Here is a 19652-nt window from a genome sequence, read left to right on the forward strand (position 1 = left end):
AATCCAAGCTCATGATATTGGGCCTTGGTGTGGAAACCAAGAGTACATCTGCTCTGAGTGAGTTAAGCCATCAATAATGAGAAATCTGTCTCCAGGTTGCTGCTGTTCCCAATAGAGCTGCTGCAGACACTGTAGGCATATTTTTAGGCTGTGCTTCAAACAAACAAACAAACAAACAAACAACAAACATGCAAGGAAAACTAGAAAGGTAAAACTGGGTCAGCTTATGAGAATGCTCAGAATCTTTTTAAAAGAACTGTCATGGTATCTCTTCACCTTAAAATTAAACTGCATCTCAAACTAATAATATTTATTTATTCATTCATTATTTTTGTGGTTTTGAGAATTGAATTTAGGGGCCTCATGTATGCTACAAGAGCTCTGCTACTGAGATACACTCTAGCTCAAATAATAGAATTTTTTTAAAAAAAATCACTAATTAACAAAGTTAATACAAATTCTTTTGTCCAAATTTATGTAATACAGGTTCAAATTTATGTGGTTGAATAAAAGACGCTTCCCATTTTTGGATCTACCCCACACAGTCTGTGTCTTCAGTTTATCTTCGGTTAATTAACCAGCCTGTGGTGAACTCCTAAGGTGATCCCCAGGACCCTGAGCCCTTGGTGTTTGTGTTCTGGTAGGCACGTCCAGCCTTGTCACCTTGCCACATAGTGTTCTTAGTTTTCTACATACAGGTTACACTCTAGCACCTCACAATTGACTTGGTTTTTGTTTGTTTTCACCAAAAAGCCTTAATGTTGGATACTCTGCAGGTAAAAGCGCTCGCCATCTGAAATAATGGAGCCTGATGATCTGAGTTTGACCCCCAGAATTTATGTAAAGGTACCAGAGAGAGTCAACTTCATAAAGTTGTCCTCTGGTTACCACGTGCTGGACACACACACACACACACACACACACACACACACACACACACTACTACTAATAGAATTTTTTTAGGTTCAGTGTTTTAAGAAAGTTCAGACCGGGATGCCATCATAACTATCCTGGGCTGGATGGAGCCTGTGGGTTTGAGTTGAACATGCCTCGTGGTCCAATGTGATTCCGACTCCTTGAGTATTAGGGCTTGTTTTAACCAAAAGACTACAAACCACGGTGGGAAGTAAGTGCTTCTGTGATTGGTTCTTCTACAGAGACGGTAATGCCCATTTTGTTCCCCTTTCCTAGTGATTTTGAGGAAACAAATGACCATGTTGGGGAACCCCACATGGCAAGAAACTTGCAAATGGCCTCTAGGAGCTGAGGTGGCCTCCCACTGATAACCAACAAGAAGCCAAAGCTCTTGCCTCTAACCACAGAAAACTGAATTCTTCTGATAATTGGAATGAGACTGGGAACATATTCATCTCCACTGGAAGCTCAGATAAAGCAACAACTCTTACCAGTTTTAATTGCAATCCGGTAAAACCCTTAAGCTATTCCCAGACCCCTGACCTATAAAGACTGTAAGGTGACGAATGGGTGCTGCCGTTAGGATATGATACAGATGTCTTGCTGTGATGGGTCATTAAGTTAACGTGGCTTAAACAACAGAAACTCATTTCCCACAATAGGTCTAGAGAGCCTAACATAAGGAAGGCGAAGGTCAGTTTTGTTTCTCATAAGGGCCAGAGGGTTTCCTGGCTGACCAATGGCTGCCTTCTTGTTCTGTCCTATTCTCATATGGCTTAATTGAGGGAGACAGTGACTTGTCTCTTCTTACACCGCATCCTATGACTTCGTTGACCGTTGCTGCCACAGTGTAGACTACGGCTTTGTTTGGGCAGGGCATAAATGACTAATGAACAACCTGTGTGATGTTAGGCTGTAGCCATTTATGTATAAAGAGACATCGGTACTGAAGAGGGGTGCTCATCAGTGAAAGTTAATTAAATGGAACGACTTGATCATGATGAGAGAATTCTCCACGGGGGCTAATTTTCCTTGTGTCTTTCACAAGAAAGAGAGCACTGTCTGTTCTTGTCCCTTTGAGTAGGAGACAATGTCGGGGAGAAAGACAGCGTTGTCTTTTAAGCAAAAGGGAGGGAGACTTTCTTACTTTCTTCATTAAGAACTTCGTGTTCTTATGAAGCAATACGTGCGTCTAGCACTTGGTGTTTTTTACATCACCTGTGGGAAATGGGATTCTGGAAACTTGGTATAAAGGTGCTGGTGCTGGTGCTGCTGCTGCGAGTGATGGACTCTTTTATCTGTGACCTAGTAGTTTGATGGCTTCTACTATCACTTAAGAACTGACCTGCAAATGAAAAAAAACACTCAAGACTTTTCAGGCACCTGGAAAGCAGAGAATGTTGTATGATATCACTTCCTCTGGGGAATTGGAAAGCTTTTTTTTTTTTGTTTTTCCTCCTTCAGAGGCAGATATGCAAATACTAAGTAAAATTAGTTCTCTAAGGACAACAGAGGCTAGCTGTTAAATGGACTGATGAGAATTTAAGCCTTGTAGTTCTCATCGCTCAACACATGGTGTCACCGCCTCTCCGTGAGTAGCAGCCGCCCACCTGTTCTTGGTGAGGTCACCAAACTCGGGCATGGTAGGCGCAGACCAGGGCTGCACACCACTGAAGAACTTTCAAAAAGCAATCGTGTTGTGTGTTGTGTTAGTGCCTTAGATCCCACTCACAGAACTGCCATTTGCTGCCATCTAACTCTCTTCAAGTCACCATGTCAAGCTTGCTGCCTATTAATTTAGTAATCGTAGCAACAACAGTCTTAGAGCCAAAAAGAGTAAAATTTCCTAGTTAAAACAAAAATTGAGGAACAACAATGGGATATTAAAAGCATGAAACTTATTACTAATCTAATATTTTATTAGTCTCCATATGTTACCTGTTTTCAAGTTTTAAAATTTTGGTGTGTGTGTGTGTGTGTGTGTGTGTGTAGGTGTGGTGTCTACATGACAGCACATTTGTGGAGTTGTTAATTTCATGCCATCATCTGAGTACTGGAATTGAACTCAGGTCATTAAATGGCTTGGTGGCTAGTATCTTTACCCTCTAAGCTATCCCTGAAGTCCTTCGATGTAATATTTAATTATAGCTCTTTTCTGGGAAATAGGTTATTGATGTTTTTCTTCGAATTAAGTGGGAAACAATAATTGCATATAATACACACACATATATATTCCCAGTTTTCTCTTTGTTGTTGTTGTTTTTTCCACAAGCAGGCCAGCTTACCTCAAAGAAGCAGCTATTGTAGACCATGGTGTTCAAGAGACAGCCAAGGGTCTCAGCCACATCTAGCTAAAGGAAGCAAGAAGCAGGAGATTTCTTTCTCTGAGTTCTACAGCTACTAAGGATGTCACATAGAACTGCTGTGGTCAGTACTGATTTCATACAAACACACACACACAAACACACACACAGATTTTACCAAAATAACACAACTCTTACCTCAAAGAGATAAAAGATAGTTTATTCTGGAGACAAATATTCATAACAATGGTCTGAGAATACAGTTTCACATGATCCCAAATTTCACATTCCAATGGTGATATGATACTCCCATGTAGTTTTATAGTACGGAAACAAAGAAAATCATAAATCAAGACACTTCCCAAATACAGTGGTGAAAACGCTGGGTAGACAGGTCACAGGAAGTTGAGGAAAGCTCAGGCGGAGCCTCAGATGGTATCTGACAGTATTCTCTGCCTTTTGGTTGGTGGAAACTGGGAGGTCTGCTAGTACAGTCCGAAGGATTTACCTAATGCACAAGGTTGTTAGGTCACACACAGAAGGGGGAGAATAAATGGCCACTAAGCCAGGCTAAAGCTGTGCCAAGACCATTTGGCTGTTAACGAACAACCGTCTACCCTCACTACATCTTTAAAGCTCTAATCAGTTGATCAGCCTTTCAGGAGGTTCAGAGTAGGCTGCCCTTATTCCAGGATTTTTCCTTCACAAAGGGAGTAAAAACATCAGTTGCAAAAATTTTCAGTTTTTTTTTCCTTTCGGCCTACAATTTGTATCAAACTCAATCCTCATTATTCCTTAAAATTTCCAGTTCTCTCCTTTTTTTCCCCTTGTACATTTACTGTTTATAAAAATGCAGTTAACACAAGTAAACACAGGTCAGTGGCTTTAAAGTAAAAGTTACTTTGCCTTTACATTGCATGGGTTAATACATGGAACACTGCGGGAGGCAGAACCTCAGGAGATATGCAACTCTGAACATTTCCGAATATTCTGAACATATGTATTTCTGAACCTCAGTTTGTTATGAAGGTCAAGTGACCCACACTTGGCGCTATACATGGAAGCTATTATGCTGAAGATCATAGTGTTCCTATTCAAATTTAATAAATGCCAGGAAAAGGGGTTTTTAATTCTATTAACTGGTGTTAATAAAATACACGGTGTTAACAAATACACGGTTGGACAACTTATAGTAAAACCAGGCAGGGGCTGAGGACATGTAACTCAGTTGGTAGACTGTTTGCCTGGCCTACCCTTATAAACCAGGTATAGAGGGCACACACTTGTAGTTCCAGCATTTAACGATCAGCCATCCACAGAGCGTTCAAGGCCAGCTGAGGCTAGAATCCTTGTCTATAAATGTTTATATTTTTTTTAAAAACAAAGCCACTTTTCAAACTCAGTTTACCGAAGCCATGTAAACATGTGCCAAATGCTACACGTTAGTGAACTTCTGCATAGTTTAGGGTGGCCAGTTCGAAGCTATGGGGCTTCCCCGCGAACTTTTCACTTTCCCTGTCACCTTTCATTCACTTATTCAACACGCGCACACACACCCCCCCACACACACACGTGTGGGGGGTCATGACAGTTGAAACTAGAAAAAAAAAAGCCCCACATTCTCTTTTCTGCCCCCTGTGTCATGATCTATTAGCTGAAGATTTAGCATATATGCCAGAGAGGAATAGGAAGTAGGGGGACCTTTGCGCCCAACATTTGCATGTTGTACAACGTGAAGGACGAAGGGAAGAAGGGAGATCATAAAACGCCCCAGAGTGCAACCTGGTTCTGCTACTCAAAAGAACTGGATTTCTGGAATGGTTTCTCTTATGGAGCACAGGGAAGCCACTTGATTTTCTTCAGCTATAATTTCATCACCCATGGAAGGGTTTTAGAGGCCCAGCTGCCTCCCCATCCTCCACCTTTGCAAGGCCTGCCCCAACCCACTTTAAAACTCCGGGTGACATGAATGTGTTAAACTGCTTGGAGAAAAGCCCATGACCATTTGGTTGTGCTGACCAAAAGTCAGCCCTGAAAACATACATACAGATACATTCTGGACTGAACAGGTTATACGGCAATATATACATACATATATATACATCTACATGTATGTATATGTGTATATATCCGGATATATGTAGATGTGTGTATATACACATATATACATGCAATAACAATTAGAGGGTAAAAGGCCATGAATTTGAATAGTGTGGAAGGAGTATGTATAAGTGAGGGTTTGTATAAAAGCAAAGGAAAGGGAAAACGTTGCAATTAAATTACCCCATCAAAAATAAAAACACTATGGATGACCTTTTAACCTTTGCGCCTGCGCCGAATCCGTGCCCTTGGGTCAAGGCCTTTGTCCCGCTCCCTTTGCGCACGCGCTTCTTAGCTCGCTTCCGTCCCGAGAGGCGGGACTTCCTGTCCTCTTTAGCTTGATTGCGGAAGTGGGTACGGACAGCTATCGTTGGCCGGCGTTTGGGAGCTTTACGCGAGTGCGCCCGTTGCTGCTTTCGGCTGGAAAGATGCCGGGTCTGGCCGCCGCCAGCCCTTCCCCGCCTGAGGCTCAGGAGAAAAAGCCACTGAAGCCCTGCTGCGCCTGCCCGGAGACCAAGAAGGCGCGCGATGCGTGGTCAGTGCGCAGCCGGGGAGGGGCGGTCGGCTTCCGCAGGCTCGGCTCGGCTCTGCTCTGCCCTCTCGCCGACACTCTGGAGTTATGGGGACCCGTAGTTTCGCAGTCCTCTCTGTTTCCTAAGCCCGCACCACATTCTTAGTTAAGAGGTGAAGAGAGAGGGCGAGAGGTCAGGTTGGCCCCAAGGTTCGCGTCCCCTGTTCCTTGCTACGAATGGCTTATAACTTTCTTAGGTATTGGGTCCAGATAAATGCAAGTGCGTAAAGATGCTCCTTGATTTAAAGACACTTAAAATACGTGGAGACTTGTTATCAACCAATACTGTACCACCAGCTATGATAGACTTAGCAAGACCAAAGGGTAAATATTTCAGATAATTCTAAGAATTTTTCCAAAACGTGTGAACAGTAGGACACATTTCTGAAGGGATTCCCTTTCCCCTTTTAGAAGAGCTGGAGGTTAAAAGTCAACCTCTCTCGGGCTGGAGAGCTAGCTCAGTGGTTAAGACCACTGGCTGACCTTCCAGAGGACCTGACTTTGAGTCCCAGCACCCACATGATGATTGATTAATGATGGTCTGTAATTCCAGCCCCAGAGGAATCCGACACCCTCTTCTGGCTGTTCCGGGCACTGACACACATGGAGCACAGACAGACATGCAGGCAAAACACCAATACACAAAATAAAGACAAAATTTAAAAAGTTAACCTGTCAGGAAAACAGGTGATAATAGTGTTTTACCTTTATCATCAAGTCACAGAAGGTTTTGTTTGTTCTCACTTTTTTGTAGGCACAATTCTGGAGCAAATAATGGAGTCCTCAGATAATGTAGATGTGCATATCCAATTATTTCACCCACGTAATCTCTGGGGAGACTAAGATAGGAGGATTTATGTCTAGCCTGAGCAACAGTGAGACCATGTCTCAGAAACCATACACAAAGAGAAAGTATTCGTTGGTGTATTATAGTTATTTTATTATCACTACTTTTCAAGCAGTACTGTAAATAGAGAACTTAAAGATTGGTCTGATACTGAGGTTTTTTTGATGGTAATACCTGCTTACGGAAACTTTGGGAAGTGTGTGCTGTCAAGAGTCAGACCCTTGAATAGGCAGGCTTTGAATCCTAATCCTCCAACTTGTGACCTTGTACAAGGTACTTAACAAGTCGGCCTCTTAGTTGTGTTGGGTGAGTCCAATAAATGGATGAGCCCAGCATTTCTGTAAGGTTAAGCAGTATGAGTGATGAGTGAATGCCAGCTGTTATACGGAACTCACTGACCCACCCACTCTAATGTCCTGGTAAGGATTTTAATAGTAGGACCTATTTCCCCCAACTCATTTTGAGACAGGATCTTGAAATGTAGCCCAAGCTTCATATCCACTCAGGATTATCCTGCCTCAGCTTCTCGAATGTGACTGCAGAAATATGCTGGCCCGTTCTAGTTCTTGAGATGTTTATGTTTTGGGGTGTTTAATGATTAAAAGTAGGCTTATGTGTTTGATGTGTTTTTGCTATCACCACATATATATAAAGTGAGCCTCTCACAGTGACCGTCCCTGCTTCCCTAAAGTTAGGATGGAAGCTCTGGGAAGCATCTGGTTTCACTCCCAGCATGTTCCCAGTACCTACAGGAAGTTAATTCCTGGGTGACAGTAGGCCTAAAAGTTAAACTCATCTCTTCATTTTATGTAAATATTCACTTTATTTCACTTTATTTATAAAGAAATGTTTATTATTCCTTGGGTATATACTAAAGATATCATTGCTACCCATAATTACTTCATCTAATTAGCCCCTTCCCCAAACAATAACAAAGACAAACCTCAGAACCTTAGTTCTATGGAAAATCTTTACACACACAGAACCTTCATAAGAGCAAGCACAGAGAGCAGAGGAGCCAAGCTGTTTGGTATGGTAGAGTTTTGTTGGTAACTCCAGCTGCATTCTGCATACTCACTGTCTCACTCCCCTGTGCTGTCATAGATTCTCCATGAATGTGCTTAACGTCTGCTTGTTAGGTAACAAGTGCTTTTTATTTTATAGCATCATTGAGAAAGGAGAAGAACACTGTGGACATCTCATTGAGGCCCACAAGGAGTGCATGAGAGCTCTAGGATTTAAGATATGATGTGGTGAGTGAACTGTATTGCTTCAGGTTTGTATATTACTCTGCAGAGCCTTTAGAGTTGCATTATAGTCAGAGAGACTCATGGCTGTGGGAACTTGAATTATCTTAGTTTCCAAGGTAAAGGAGCTAAGTGGGAAGTATTCTTTGTTTCTTGTTTCTAGTGTAGGTCTTCAGTAGGAAGTGTTGTGTTTTGCCAATGAAAGTGGAATATTTGTTTTAAATCATATGTTGTTCTAATAAAACTAAAGCCTCAGACAGTTTTTGAAGAACTCTGAATCTAGATATCAGTGTTGAGAGGAATGTTAGTGTAACAGTACCACAGTCCATGACTTCCGTTTGGAGTCTCTTGCTTCGGCTGTTAACTCTGCTCACTAGGGCACTGCATTCCACTTGCTGTTTTAGAGAGGCTTTTCCTCAGCGCCCCATGGAAAGTAGTACCCCTTCCCTGGCACTCTCCGGCCATAGCCAGGAGGCCTTCCCATGATGGCAGAGGTGCTCTGTGGCCACATTCTCTAGTATGGTAACCACTAGCCATGTATGACTATTAACCACTTGAATTGGGCCTAATGAGGCGGGAGGACTGAATTCTTAATTTATAAAAAGGTTAACAGTCATATGTGGCTAGCAGCTACTCTTGTTTTTGCTACCACCACATATAAAGTGAGCCTCTCACAGTGACCGTCCCTGCTTCCCTAAAGCTAGGATGGAAGCTCTGGGAAGCATCTGGTTTCACTCCCAGCATGTCCCCAGTATCTACACTTTGCCTGGTACATAGTAGGTGCTGAATAAGGTTAATTACAGGAATGGGGAAATTAGCAGTGGCTCATCTGGCAGGATTCCTGAGACTGGAACCTCGGCCTCCAGGCAAGCACTCTATTTGTGTTCCCCTCAAGTCCGCACCTCACTGTCACTCCTAACTTAGCACAGTTGAGAGATACTGAGGCCACATGCCAGTTTACTCTAAGCAGAGAACTGGTTTCTTTCTCTTCCACCTCTCTTTGGAATTTCTCACATGACCAGTCATGTCTTTGAAGTACAGAAAGGAGATAAGGAGCTTGCCCTACCTGATAAGTATGGCCGGAGGAGAAGACATTTAAAGACACAGGCCCCAGCAACTGTGCATGACTTTCTTCATGTTCTAGCTCTTTCTAGTCAGTTGTGTTTAGCTTTGCCTACATCATCATAGGGAACTGGAGGAGCATTAAATTTTTGGTCTTCTCAAAACCGGAGGCACGTTGCATGTTAGTCCTAACACTTAATGATATTTTATGGCCAGCATGTTCATTTTTAGGATTGTGCATTAGCTAATCTTCGATCCTAAAACTCATAATACTACTTAAAAAGGTCTGTTACTGGAATGCGTGGGAGCAGTACCTCAAAAGCCAAGCCTTTGACTGTAGTAATCCCCTGCACAACTGCCTGCACTACTCTGGAATGAACTTGATTAAACTGTCTCTTAGGCTGGTAGACTATGTTTTCTGAGACCCTCTTCAGGGGAAAAGTAGTTCACAACTTAGGTTGTTCCAGCAGTGGTCATAAACCTTTCTTAATACAAAAACCTTCTAAGATGTTGACATTATTCCCAAGTGAAATAGGTTTAACTGGACCTGGCTCACAGCAGAGGGGCTGAGTGTTAGCCTCTCTTATACTCCGTATAAAAGCACTCTCCGTACCCGGAAAACCTAAGGGACATTTTCCAGAATTCACAAGCCCTAGTGTCACCTATTGACTCAAACTCTGAGATGATTTTCAAGCCCTTAACATCCATCTGCTAACATGAAAGAAACAATAGGGAATATACTAAACATTAAATATCTGAGGGTAGAATGGTAGCAGAGGCAGAGACTTGAAACTAAAAAATAAAAAAAATAAGGTATCATGGTTGTGAGTCTATATAGTCTTTTCAGTCTTATAACTTTTTCTTACTGAGAGAGAAGATAGACAAATCTAGCACCTAATTAGAACTATCAGAAAATGAGTGGTTCTTTCTGCTTTTAAGGGTCAAAAGAGGGTCTTGAGGGATTGAGGGATGGCTCAGAGGTTAAGAGCACTGGCTCCTCTTCCAAAGGTCCTGAGTTCAATTCCCACCAGCCACATGCTGGCTCAAAAGTATCTCAAGGTATGAATAAAAGGGGTTATATCAAACACTCACATTTAAAAACAAGGCAGAACACCTAGGTTAAATTTGATGTTTGAAGGGTCATGGACAGAAGCCTGGCCCTGCCAAGGCCACCAGCAGCACTGTCCTCTGCTGCTGTCTCTGTGGGTCTTTGTGGCCATTACTGGACCTCATGTCAAGGAGGGGATTTCCACAGGAGCTGTGTATACTGTGCGTACTTCCTTCCACTATGAGGAGCGTGGCCAGTTCTTGAAAGAGCTGAGGCTTCCAGGCCTCTTCTATTTAACATCTGTAAAGATACTCTGCCGCAAAGAAGCTTCTCAAGGTCAGACAATGAGCAGTTTCAGGGGTGTCATTAATTAAGCTGACTAAAATTTTGAAAAGCAGATCTTTATTTCATGACTGGTTTAGAACAATTGTGACAATTATTTACTATTTGAATGAAGCATTTATTTCTGGTGGTTTTAAGTCCATGAATCCCTAGGTCCAGTTTGATGTCTGAACTCTGACTTTCTAAAATAAAAATCTTTTCTGCAGGTGGCCTACTTTGTGAATGAATAATCCCTGAAGAATGAAGAAGATTAAATATTTTGGAAGTTCTTGGATGAACTTTGATAAATGGATAAAGTATTTATAATTTATTAAAAAAAAACAAAAGCAAAGAAAGTGAGCTAAACCGCCTTTGTTGTGTTTCTTTTTCTGTTCCTCACATACCCACATAATTTGCTCAGTTTCCTTTTTCTCTTAAAGAGCACAGTAGCGGCTCTTGTGCCGTGAGTTTTTTTGTTCATTAGTGTGCCATCACGGGATTTTGAATAGTTACTGTTAGGAAAAAGCAGATTCTCCCCTCGACCAGTAAAATCACCGAACTTACAGAAATAGGAATGAACATCTTTTACTTGTTCAAAATGATGTCACAGCCATATCATCTCAGGTGAGACTTACTGGCCAGGTATGGCGGTCCACTCCTGTGATCCCAGCACGCAGGAGGCAGGGTGGCCTGCCAGTGGGAGGGGATTCTTTTGTTCTCTCTTCTCCCTCTCCATCTTTCCTCTCTTCTTCCTTTCCCCACTCTCTAAGTGGAATGGTCTGGCTTGGAAGATCCCAACTGTTTGTCATAGTTAGGTTGTGTGTGGCCAGTTATATGGTAACAAACTAAAGACAGCTTAGTGCCTAGGGCCAAGATAGCTACCTGTTTTTAAGAAGCTTTCCCAGGCTGGAGGCTGGATTGATGCTAAAAAGTGACCAGTCAAGGAACTGGGGCTGGAGCTCATGGCAGAGTGCTTGCCTAGTACACACCAAGGTGCATTTGATCCCTAGCACCAAATAGCTCAATAGGAATGCTGCAGTGATAGCTGGAGCAGAGCAGAGAGTGTGACTGACTGACTGTAGCAACCTTGTGACCTCCTAGGTGCTTAAATGCTTATGAAGCAGTTGGTCTTATTTTGCCTTTTAGTGCATTGAGTTGAAAATCTCAAAACACAGGCTGGATATTGAGCATAGTGACAGAGAACTTACCTGGCATACACAAGGCCTTCAGCTCTAACCTCAAACAAACAAAAACCTCAGAAGATGCGGAGGAGCAATACTAGAGGAATATTTAATCTTCCTGTGTGGTGCATGGCAAAGTTGATTCCTTTACACAATAGAAGAGCTCAATTACATCCTTTAAGATTCTGACCTAAGCCAGGCACAGTGGCACACACCTTTAATCCCATCTCTCTGGGAGGAAGAGGCAGGATTTCTGATTTCAAAGCCAGCCTTGAACTCAGTGAGTCTAAGACAGAGAAACTCTGTCTCAAAAAGAGGAGAGAGAGAAGGGAGTGGGAAGAGAGAAAAAGTCTGACCTAATTAATTGGTTAAATGTGTGGCTTTTCTTTTTTCCTCTTGTTTTTGTAGTTGTGCTGGGCACTAGACCTAAGCCTTATTCAAGCGAGGCAAATGCACAACCACTAACCTTATCCCTAGCCCTGTTTTTACTTTATACTGTGCTTTAGACAGGACCTCAGTAAGTCTCCTGGACTTGGGTATACTCTGAGCCTTGAACTTGGAATCCTCCTACTTTAACCTCCCAAGTAGCTAGGACTAAAGCTCCAGCAAGTAGATGGCTTTGAAGTGTGACAGACTTGGGTTTAACAGCTGGCTACATGCTATCAGTGACTCACAGGAATCTTTTTCTCATTTGAAAAGAATGTCCCATCCAGGTCAGTCCCTTGGTAAGTTCTTGGTTAGATTGCTTGCATACACCCTAGACTACAAAATGAAAAACATCTATAACTCCAGCAGCTAATGCTAAGTTTTAAATAAACTGTCCCAGACATATCCTCTGTATATTTGGGGGAAGGTGAGGCAGGGTCTTTCTTTGTGGTCCAACATAGCCTTGAACTTGTGCTCTTGTCTCTGCTTCCTGCATGCTGGAATTACAGGTATATGCAATCACGTGCAACATTTTTTTTTAAAAAAAGATTTAATTGTATATATATGAATGTGTGTCACACATGTCTGTACCACATGTGTGCTGGTGCCCTCAGAGGCCAGAGGAAGGAGTCAAAGCCCCTGGGCCTGGAGTTACAGAGCCATTGTTTGGGTGCTTGGAACTGGACCTGGGTCTCTCGAAAGAGCAGCAAATACTCTTAATTGCTCCAGCACCAATTAAGTAGAGACAAGGCTGTTTTAATATTTTTTTAAAAAATAGACTCTTATTTCCTATTGAGATTGCAATGCCTGTTCCCCTTAATATCTTGCTCAGTTAACAGAATCCTGCATCATTACATGTATGAATGTGTTCTGTGGCTCACTGTAACTTCACTAGAACGAATGTGCACTGCCTATGTGTCAGCCGCCCCTCCCGGAATGAATACTGCCCGATTCCTGTTGAGAAAGGCAACATCCATGGGTTCCCTACTGGCTGAGGAGTCCCATTTCCCTCCGCTCACAGGCAACACATTGATATCTTAACCTTTTCCAGTCTGAAAGTCGCACCTGATTTGTGAAGAACTAAACACCACCATTGAAAACGTTTGTTGAAGACTGCCCCTCTCTGGTGCACAAGCCTTCCCAGAGACAGTGTGCAGCATTTCAGTAATAATGTTAAGAGATATTAACACAACAATGGAAAAATAAAGAACTTGATCTAGTAGGTGACCACCAAATTCTGACATACCTCTTTGCTTTGTCTTTCGTATGCACAGTAATTCCTAAACTCAGTATAGACGCAGCTACACTGACCGTAAACTCAGTATAGATGCATTTACTCTTTGTCTAACTTTGAACTTTATCCAACTTCAAAGTTAATGGAAACAGGTCCATGTCCCTAGGCAGGGCCGATCTAGGATTACTCTGCCTTCCACAGGTGATGCTTCAGAGAAACTAACCCCGCTTTACAGGTGAGGTGAGTTCAGATGTTTAGAGACAAGGAAGTTATCCTGACCAAAATAGCTGATGATCCGGGTTGTAAGTCTTGGTTGGGATCTAAGGCTGCTGCTTACTGTACCGGGTATCTGATAGAAACTCACAGTTGTGGGTATGTATTCGTTGAGTACATACTTAGTACATCCTGATGACGCATAAGTACAGCCCTAAATACTGAGTCATGTGGTCTGACTTACTGCTTGCTCTGTTGGACCAGAGAATGATGTATGATTTATAGCCATGCTTTCATTTGTGAGAGAATTTATTAAGTATTTAGTAAGCAAAGGCCAGAGAACAAATAGCAAAATACTATCAAAGAAACATCTAAAAGAAATTAACAAGGAAGCTCTGTTGAGGTAGCCAGCTGGAGTTCTTTTTCAGAGAGTCTGGGTAGAGTATAGAAAGGTAACATCCTCACGTCGGCTGCTTACAGTTGTCCAGCAAACGTGGACTGGGAAGCCAAGGTGGCTGGAATTCCTGATTGAGAGGGTCCTTCCAACTTCCCATTTCCAACACAGGCGTTTTCTATTGTGGGATAAACAGTGATCTCTGTTGGAAATATTTCACTCTCTAGCTGTTTTCAAGGCTGTTTTATACACCCTTGTCTGCTTGATTTTCCTTTCCTTGTTTCTGAGCCAAGAGTCGCGCCTGACCCGGGATGGGTTTTGGAGGACACTTGGCGCAAACATGATGAGTCTAAAGCAATGGCTCTCAACCTGTGGGTCGTACCCCTGGAGGTGATGAATGACCCTTTCACAGTGCTGCCCGAGACCCTTCGTAACAGCAGCAAAATTGCAGTTCTAAAATAGCAATGAAAACAGTGTTCTGATTGGGGGTCACCACAATATGAGGAACTGTATTGGGAAGGTCACAGCATTGGGAAGGTTGAGGACCTGAAGTGTGTGCATGGTGGGGGCGGGTAGTAGGCAACATGATTTCCAGCTTCTCAGCCCAAAGAACACATGGCAATTAACCAGCACACTCGACATGTATAGCCTGTCCTGCAGACAGAAATGCTGAGGAAGAGGGCACACTGCTCCAGGTTGGGTGTGCGCATAGTACAAAGATTTGTTAAGATGGGCACTCTGCTCATAAAGCACTTCCACTCTGATGAGACGTAAATATAAGCAAATTGTTCAATGTTTGATATTATGGTGGGCGTTCAAGGCGCTTCCCACAAGAGTTCATGTGTAATGCTGCCCACAGTTCTTTACTTAGCTACAAAAAAAAAATGGCCTGGGGATGGCTCCCTTGGTTAAGTGCCTACCACGAAAAAAATGGGGACTTGAGTTCCCAATCCAGCCTCATATAAAAGCTGGGTGTGAAACAGGCAGCTCTCCAGAGCTCTCGCTTCCTGGCCAGCCAGTCCAGCCAGTCTGAGCCCCAGGTTCACTAAGGGGAAAGTGATAACACCATTGACCTCTAGCCTCTACAGGTACACCCCCCCCCCCCCATGGAGTCTGGTTTGTGCTGGCCAACTACTCCTGGCCATGAGAGCCGCCTCCTCTGGAGTGTGGTTGATACACAGGGGAGTGGCTGTGGGTACAGTCTTACTCCATTGAAGAAAAGTGGTTTTCCCTCTCCTATTAGGTGTCAGTTGGGTTTTCCAGACACAGCAGGGCCAATGCACATATGAACTCAGTATGAACTCAGACCGACAGCAGGTACAAGATCTGCTCAAGGTCAAGCCAGACCAAGTCCCACCCCTAACCAAGAAGATACACTCCTTAAATCCCAGCACTCAGGAGGCACAGGCAAGTAAGCAGATTTCTACAAGTTCAAGGCTAGCCTGATCTACATAGTGAATTCCAGACCAGCCAGTGCCACAGTAAGACACTGTCTAAAAAATAAAAAACAAACAAGCAAAAACAAGTAAAACTCAAACAGTAGTTCCATCTTTGTTAAGTTCAGTGAGTTCAATCGCAAGTATAGAAAAATCTGCATCAAGGAAAACGAGCATAAGAGTCCAGAGTTGAGGCAACTTTGCCTGCAATTTTATTGTAGGTGCTGGTGTCATCCAGCACCCAGATCGGTTGTCATCTTTAGAGTTTTCTCTTCCAAGACCAGTGAAACCAAGTGTGTACTTTCTTGTTCAAGACAGTAGAAGAGGCAGAACCTTCTCCCCAGTGGACTCTTTCCAGTCTGATTGAGCAATATGGTTATTCGTATTTTTACAAAACAGTAACTGTCAGGGACACGCCTAAGGCTAAGTGGTTTAAGCAGGGCCTACCCCTTCCATGTCTTGTCAGATCATTGGGCAAAACTGAAATTCTGTTTCCTAGGAGGAAGGGGTAAATGGATACTGAGTAACCAGGTTTCCATCTCATGCCCCTAAGCATGAGGTCATCCTGAATGGTCACATTGAGATCAGTTCCTCTTATAGTTGACTCAAATATCAAAGAAAGCTTGGTAGAGGATGAGAAATTGGTGTCCAGTTTTTCAGAATCTGACAGTCAGCAAGTGTTCAGGAACATAAGCAGGCTCCCTTCTTCTTCCCTGAAGAAGAGCCTGTGGAGCAGCAGCTCTCAACCTGTGGGTCTCGAACCCTTTGGGGATCAAAGGACACAAGGGGTCATCTAAGATCATCAGAAAACACAGATATTTACACTATGATTCATAACAGTGCCAAAATTACAGTTATGAAGTAGCAAAACCAATGTTATGGTTGGGGGGAGGGGCGGTCACCACAACCTGAGGAACTGTATCAAAGGCTGAGAACTGCTGATCTGGGTCAGGACATACTCAGCTCAAAAAAAAAAAAAAGCAGGACACCCAGCTACAGGGTCGTAAGTGTAACTCACTGTCCTGCCAGGAGATAGGAGCTTTCACATTTATGACCATGGCAGAGGCATACCTGAACAACCTAGGCTGCTGCTGTTTATCTTTGTCCTTCTCATCCTTAGACACGTCATCTCCTCACCACGGTACCTGTAAGTGTTACTTTGTTGCACCAAGGTGCATAGGTTTGGTCTGGGCTTGCCCACACACCTGTTCCTTAGTCCTCCAGCGCGCTCCAGCGGGAGAGCACCTGCTACATCCGATTTTAGACCTCCTTAAGCCACCTTCCTGCCTTGTTTCCCCTTATTCTCCAGGTCCCCACCAGGGATTTCCCTTTAAACCTGGGGCCATCTTTTATGAGATTTCAGGGTTTTGTTTTGTTTTTTTCCAAGTTACTCCTCCCTGTAGATCAAAAACTTCCCTGGCGGGGATTTTATTTTTTTCCCATTTCATCTTTGTGTCCCCGGGGTCACTGCCTCACAACCTGAATCAATGCTCACTGACTTAAATCATCCAGTGGCCTTCGTTCTGTTTCTTTCCACGGTGTGTGCTTTCATGTCTGGGCTTCCTCATCAGGCCGTTTATCTTAACACACACACTGCATTTGTTCTTTTACCTCTGTCAAACTGGCTTTAAAGGAAAGAACATCCTGCTTTTGTATTCTGCTGATCTGTGGGCTTCAGTCTCACCATTTCATACCTGCAACATAGTCAGGTCGTCTGGTATACCACGTGCCTGTAGATGCTTAGCCACTCCCCAAACACCTGGTGGGCTGCTGTTGTGGAAAATTACAATCAGACTCACACTGAATCATCAGTCACCTTCTGACTCTGATCTTATGCAAGTACCTTAGCTACTCTAAGCTGTTTTCTTCCATAAAAAAAAAAAAAAAGAGTGGCTATGGAGTGGGAACCTGCCAAAAATAGATAATAAAGTAATATACTCTCTTGTTAACATTAGAAAATAATAGCAGCTTAGTGAATGTTAGTACCCCCTGCTCATGGGTGGACGGACAGGGACAGGGGACAGGGGAGCACTGCTTAGCTGACCCTCCTGTCTCTTGGTCAGGGCCAAGCCTTTGGGCAGTCTTGCTGACCTGCTTTGAAATTCTATCTCTAGGGCAGAGCCTTGGTCGGTTCCCTGAGCCTGCTCGCCCTGACTTTCCTGCCCACAGCTGTCAGGGACTCCAACCTGGGAGGGAACTCCCCCCCACCCCCCACCCCCGTTGTCTGTGCGCAGACAGCTGCTGCTTGCCTAAGTAGGCAAGTTGGTCGGGAAGCAGGCCTGTGACAGAAGCAGCACATGGAGCTCCCCACCCTCGCAGCCAGGAGGATTGCCAAGAATCTAAGGCTAGCCTGGGCTGTCCAGTGAGTTCTGGGTAAGAGAGTGAAGCACCCGAAAGAAGAAAACACCAAAAAGGCATCAGGCGCTCAAAGCCTGCTGTGTGAGACTGGTGCTTTGTTCTCCAAATGCCCCAGCCCTTTCCCTACCTCTCTCCAGAGAGAGAAGAGTATGAAACCGTTTGCAGATCAATTGATCCCAATTAAAAATTTAAAATGTCTTCCTTCAACGTGCCCCAAACTCTCACACTTCTGTAACTCTGCTTCTGCTATCTCACCTAGACAGAGTCTGCATTCCCTCCCCTCACCCCTCACCCCTTAACTCTGCCCTTCTCCCCACACTGCCCTTCTTCCTGGACCACACTGTTCTTTTAACTTAATTTGGTAATTTGTTTCCAGCATCGAGTTGCCGCTGTTTGTAGTTTCTGCCTTGTAAAGTGACATTCAGGCCACACTGTACAGTCGGTGAGTATTTGTTTAGATTTAATGACATTTAATGATTTCTGATTTTAATGACATTTATTGACTTCTGACTTTAATGACCTCTGATTTCTCCTCCGAGTTAGGTTATTCAATTCAGGCAGTCTCCCCATGGAGTTAGTATTCCGATAGTTCTAGGCTACCGAGCCTTCAACTTAAATCTTTGGAAAAACAGGGTGAAGGAGCTACCAACCCCAGCAGCCAAGGGTGGAGATTCAGCAGGTCCTCCAGAAGCCAGAAAGTCAGGTCTCTTGGCTTAATGTTTGCATAGGCCACAGGCACTTCTTGGCAGTCCAAAGTGGATCCCCTGAGTTCATTTAGAAGTTTCTTGAGAGTTATCATACATCTTGGGGATCATGGGTCTGGTTCAGCATTTCTGCTTACCATGAACCCCACTTAAAACAAAAGTATTAAGTCTGACAGTCTCGGGCTCCAGGCCTGGCTTTGCTGCCATGTTGGAACTCCATGTTGGAACTTGTTACCTCTGTGAGGCTCCATTCTCCTCAGCTCTAGGAGAACGGGGATCGCTGCATATGTCATCATACACAGGAGTACTGTAATCTGTGTATAACCAGCTCAGTGGAGGGCAGGCACCAAAGGAGTATTTCCTAAGTAGCCATTCTGATTTGAGGTGATTGGTAGATGGGATGGTGATTTGGGGAACGTGTTAGCATTTATTAAGTATTACTGGGCACAGAGGAGTGTCAGCTTAGAGTTGAAGGGGCTGCCTTGCACAGATGCTTTAATTACCGCAGGAGATGTTTTCGGAGTGTCTTAAACCTTTCCCGGGGCCTTCCGGTTCTCCCTGCCAGCGCTGTTTCTGTTAATAGTCCCAGGCATTCCCACTTTGAACTGTCCTCCTACCTCTCGCAAATCCCCAAATCCTCCTGGCAGGACATCTGCACTGTGTCCTCCGACTACTCTATGGAGCTAAATGCTCTGCTTGCTTTTCCTTGGACACCCCCTGCCCCCATCCCCCGCTCCTCTGTTGGCCTGGGCTCTTATCTTGTCCTCCCGAGGTATGCTGAGGGCCGTGCCAGCCTGCCTATTTGCCTGGCCTGTTTTCTCTCACTGCCAGTACCTCTTGGATTCCAATTCCAAACATGGTATCCCTCCGGGGTCACCCTTTCTTCCGGTGCCAAGAGAGCGTGCATTCCAAATGGAACACAAGTGTGGCCGTCCTGCTGGCTCTCCACCCCTCATTCTGCCCGGGAACGTCAGAGAGCAGGATGTGGCTGCTTCGTCCCGTGTTGCTGAAGTCTCTGGCGTCTCAGTCCTACTTTCTCTCAAGACAGTGTGTCTGTTTTTTCGCTAAGAACTAAACACGAAGACTATCCTGAGAAAACCAGAGCCAGCGACATTTACCAGAGTGCTACAGGGAGGACGAGAGCTTTGCTGAGAGACAGGAAAAAAGAAAAACAAACAAACAAACTTAGGTTTTCAAGCTTCCACAAAGAGTACCATGTTCTGCCATTCTTTCTCAGAGCCACCAGAAGCATCCGTGCCAGCAAAGGTAGAGTTGGTGGGGAGGACAGATTA

At 43.9% G+C, this 19652-nt stretch overlaps 1 protein-coding gene across 1 annotated transcript; it reads left to right on the forward strand.

Annotated features, from left to right (window-relative positions):
- Positions 1–5643: 5643 nt before the first annotated feature.
- Positions 5644–10780, forward strand: LOC129689695 (cytochrome c oxidase copper chaperone). The gene is made up of 3 exons (XM_055625074.1): positions 5644–5853; positions 7901–7989; positions 10642–10780. The coding sequence occupies exons 1-2, from the start codon at positions 5747–5749 to the stop codon at positions 7983–7985; spliced, it is 192 nt and encodes a 63-aa protein (XP_055481049.1). The 5' UTR covers positions 5644–5746; the 3' UTR covers positions 7986–7989; positions 10642–10780.
- The last annotated feature ends 8872 nt before the right edge of the window (positions 10781–19652 follow it).

Source organism: Psammomys obesus, unplaced genomic scaffold, assembly GCF_907164565.1.
Source record: "Psammomys obesus unplaced genomic scaffold, mPsaObe1.curated_primary_1811, whole genome shotgun sequence".
Lineage (NCBI taxonomy): Eukaryota > Metazoa > Chordata > Mammalia > Rodentia > Muridae > Psammomys > Psammomys obesus.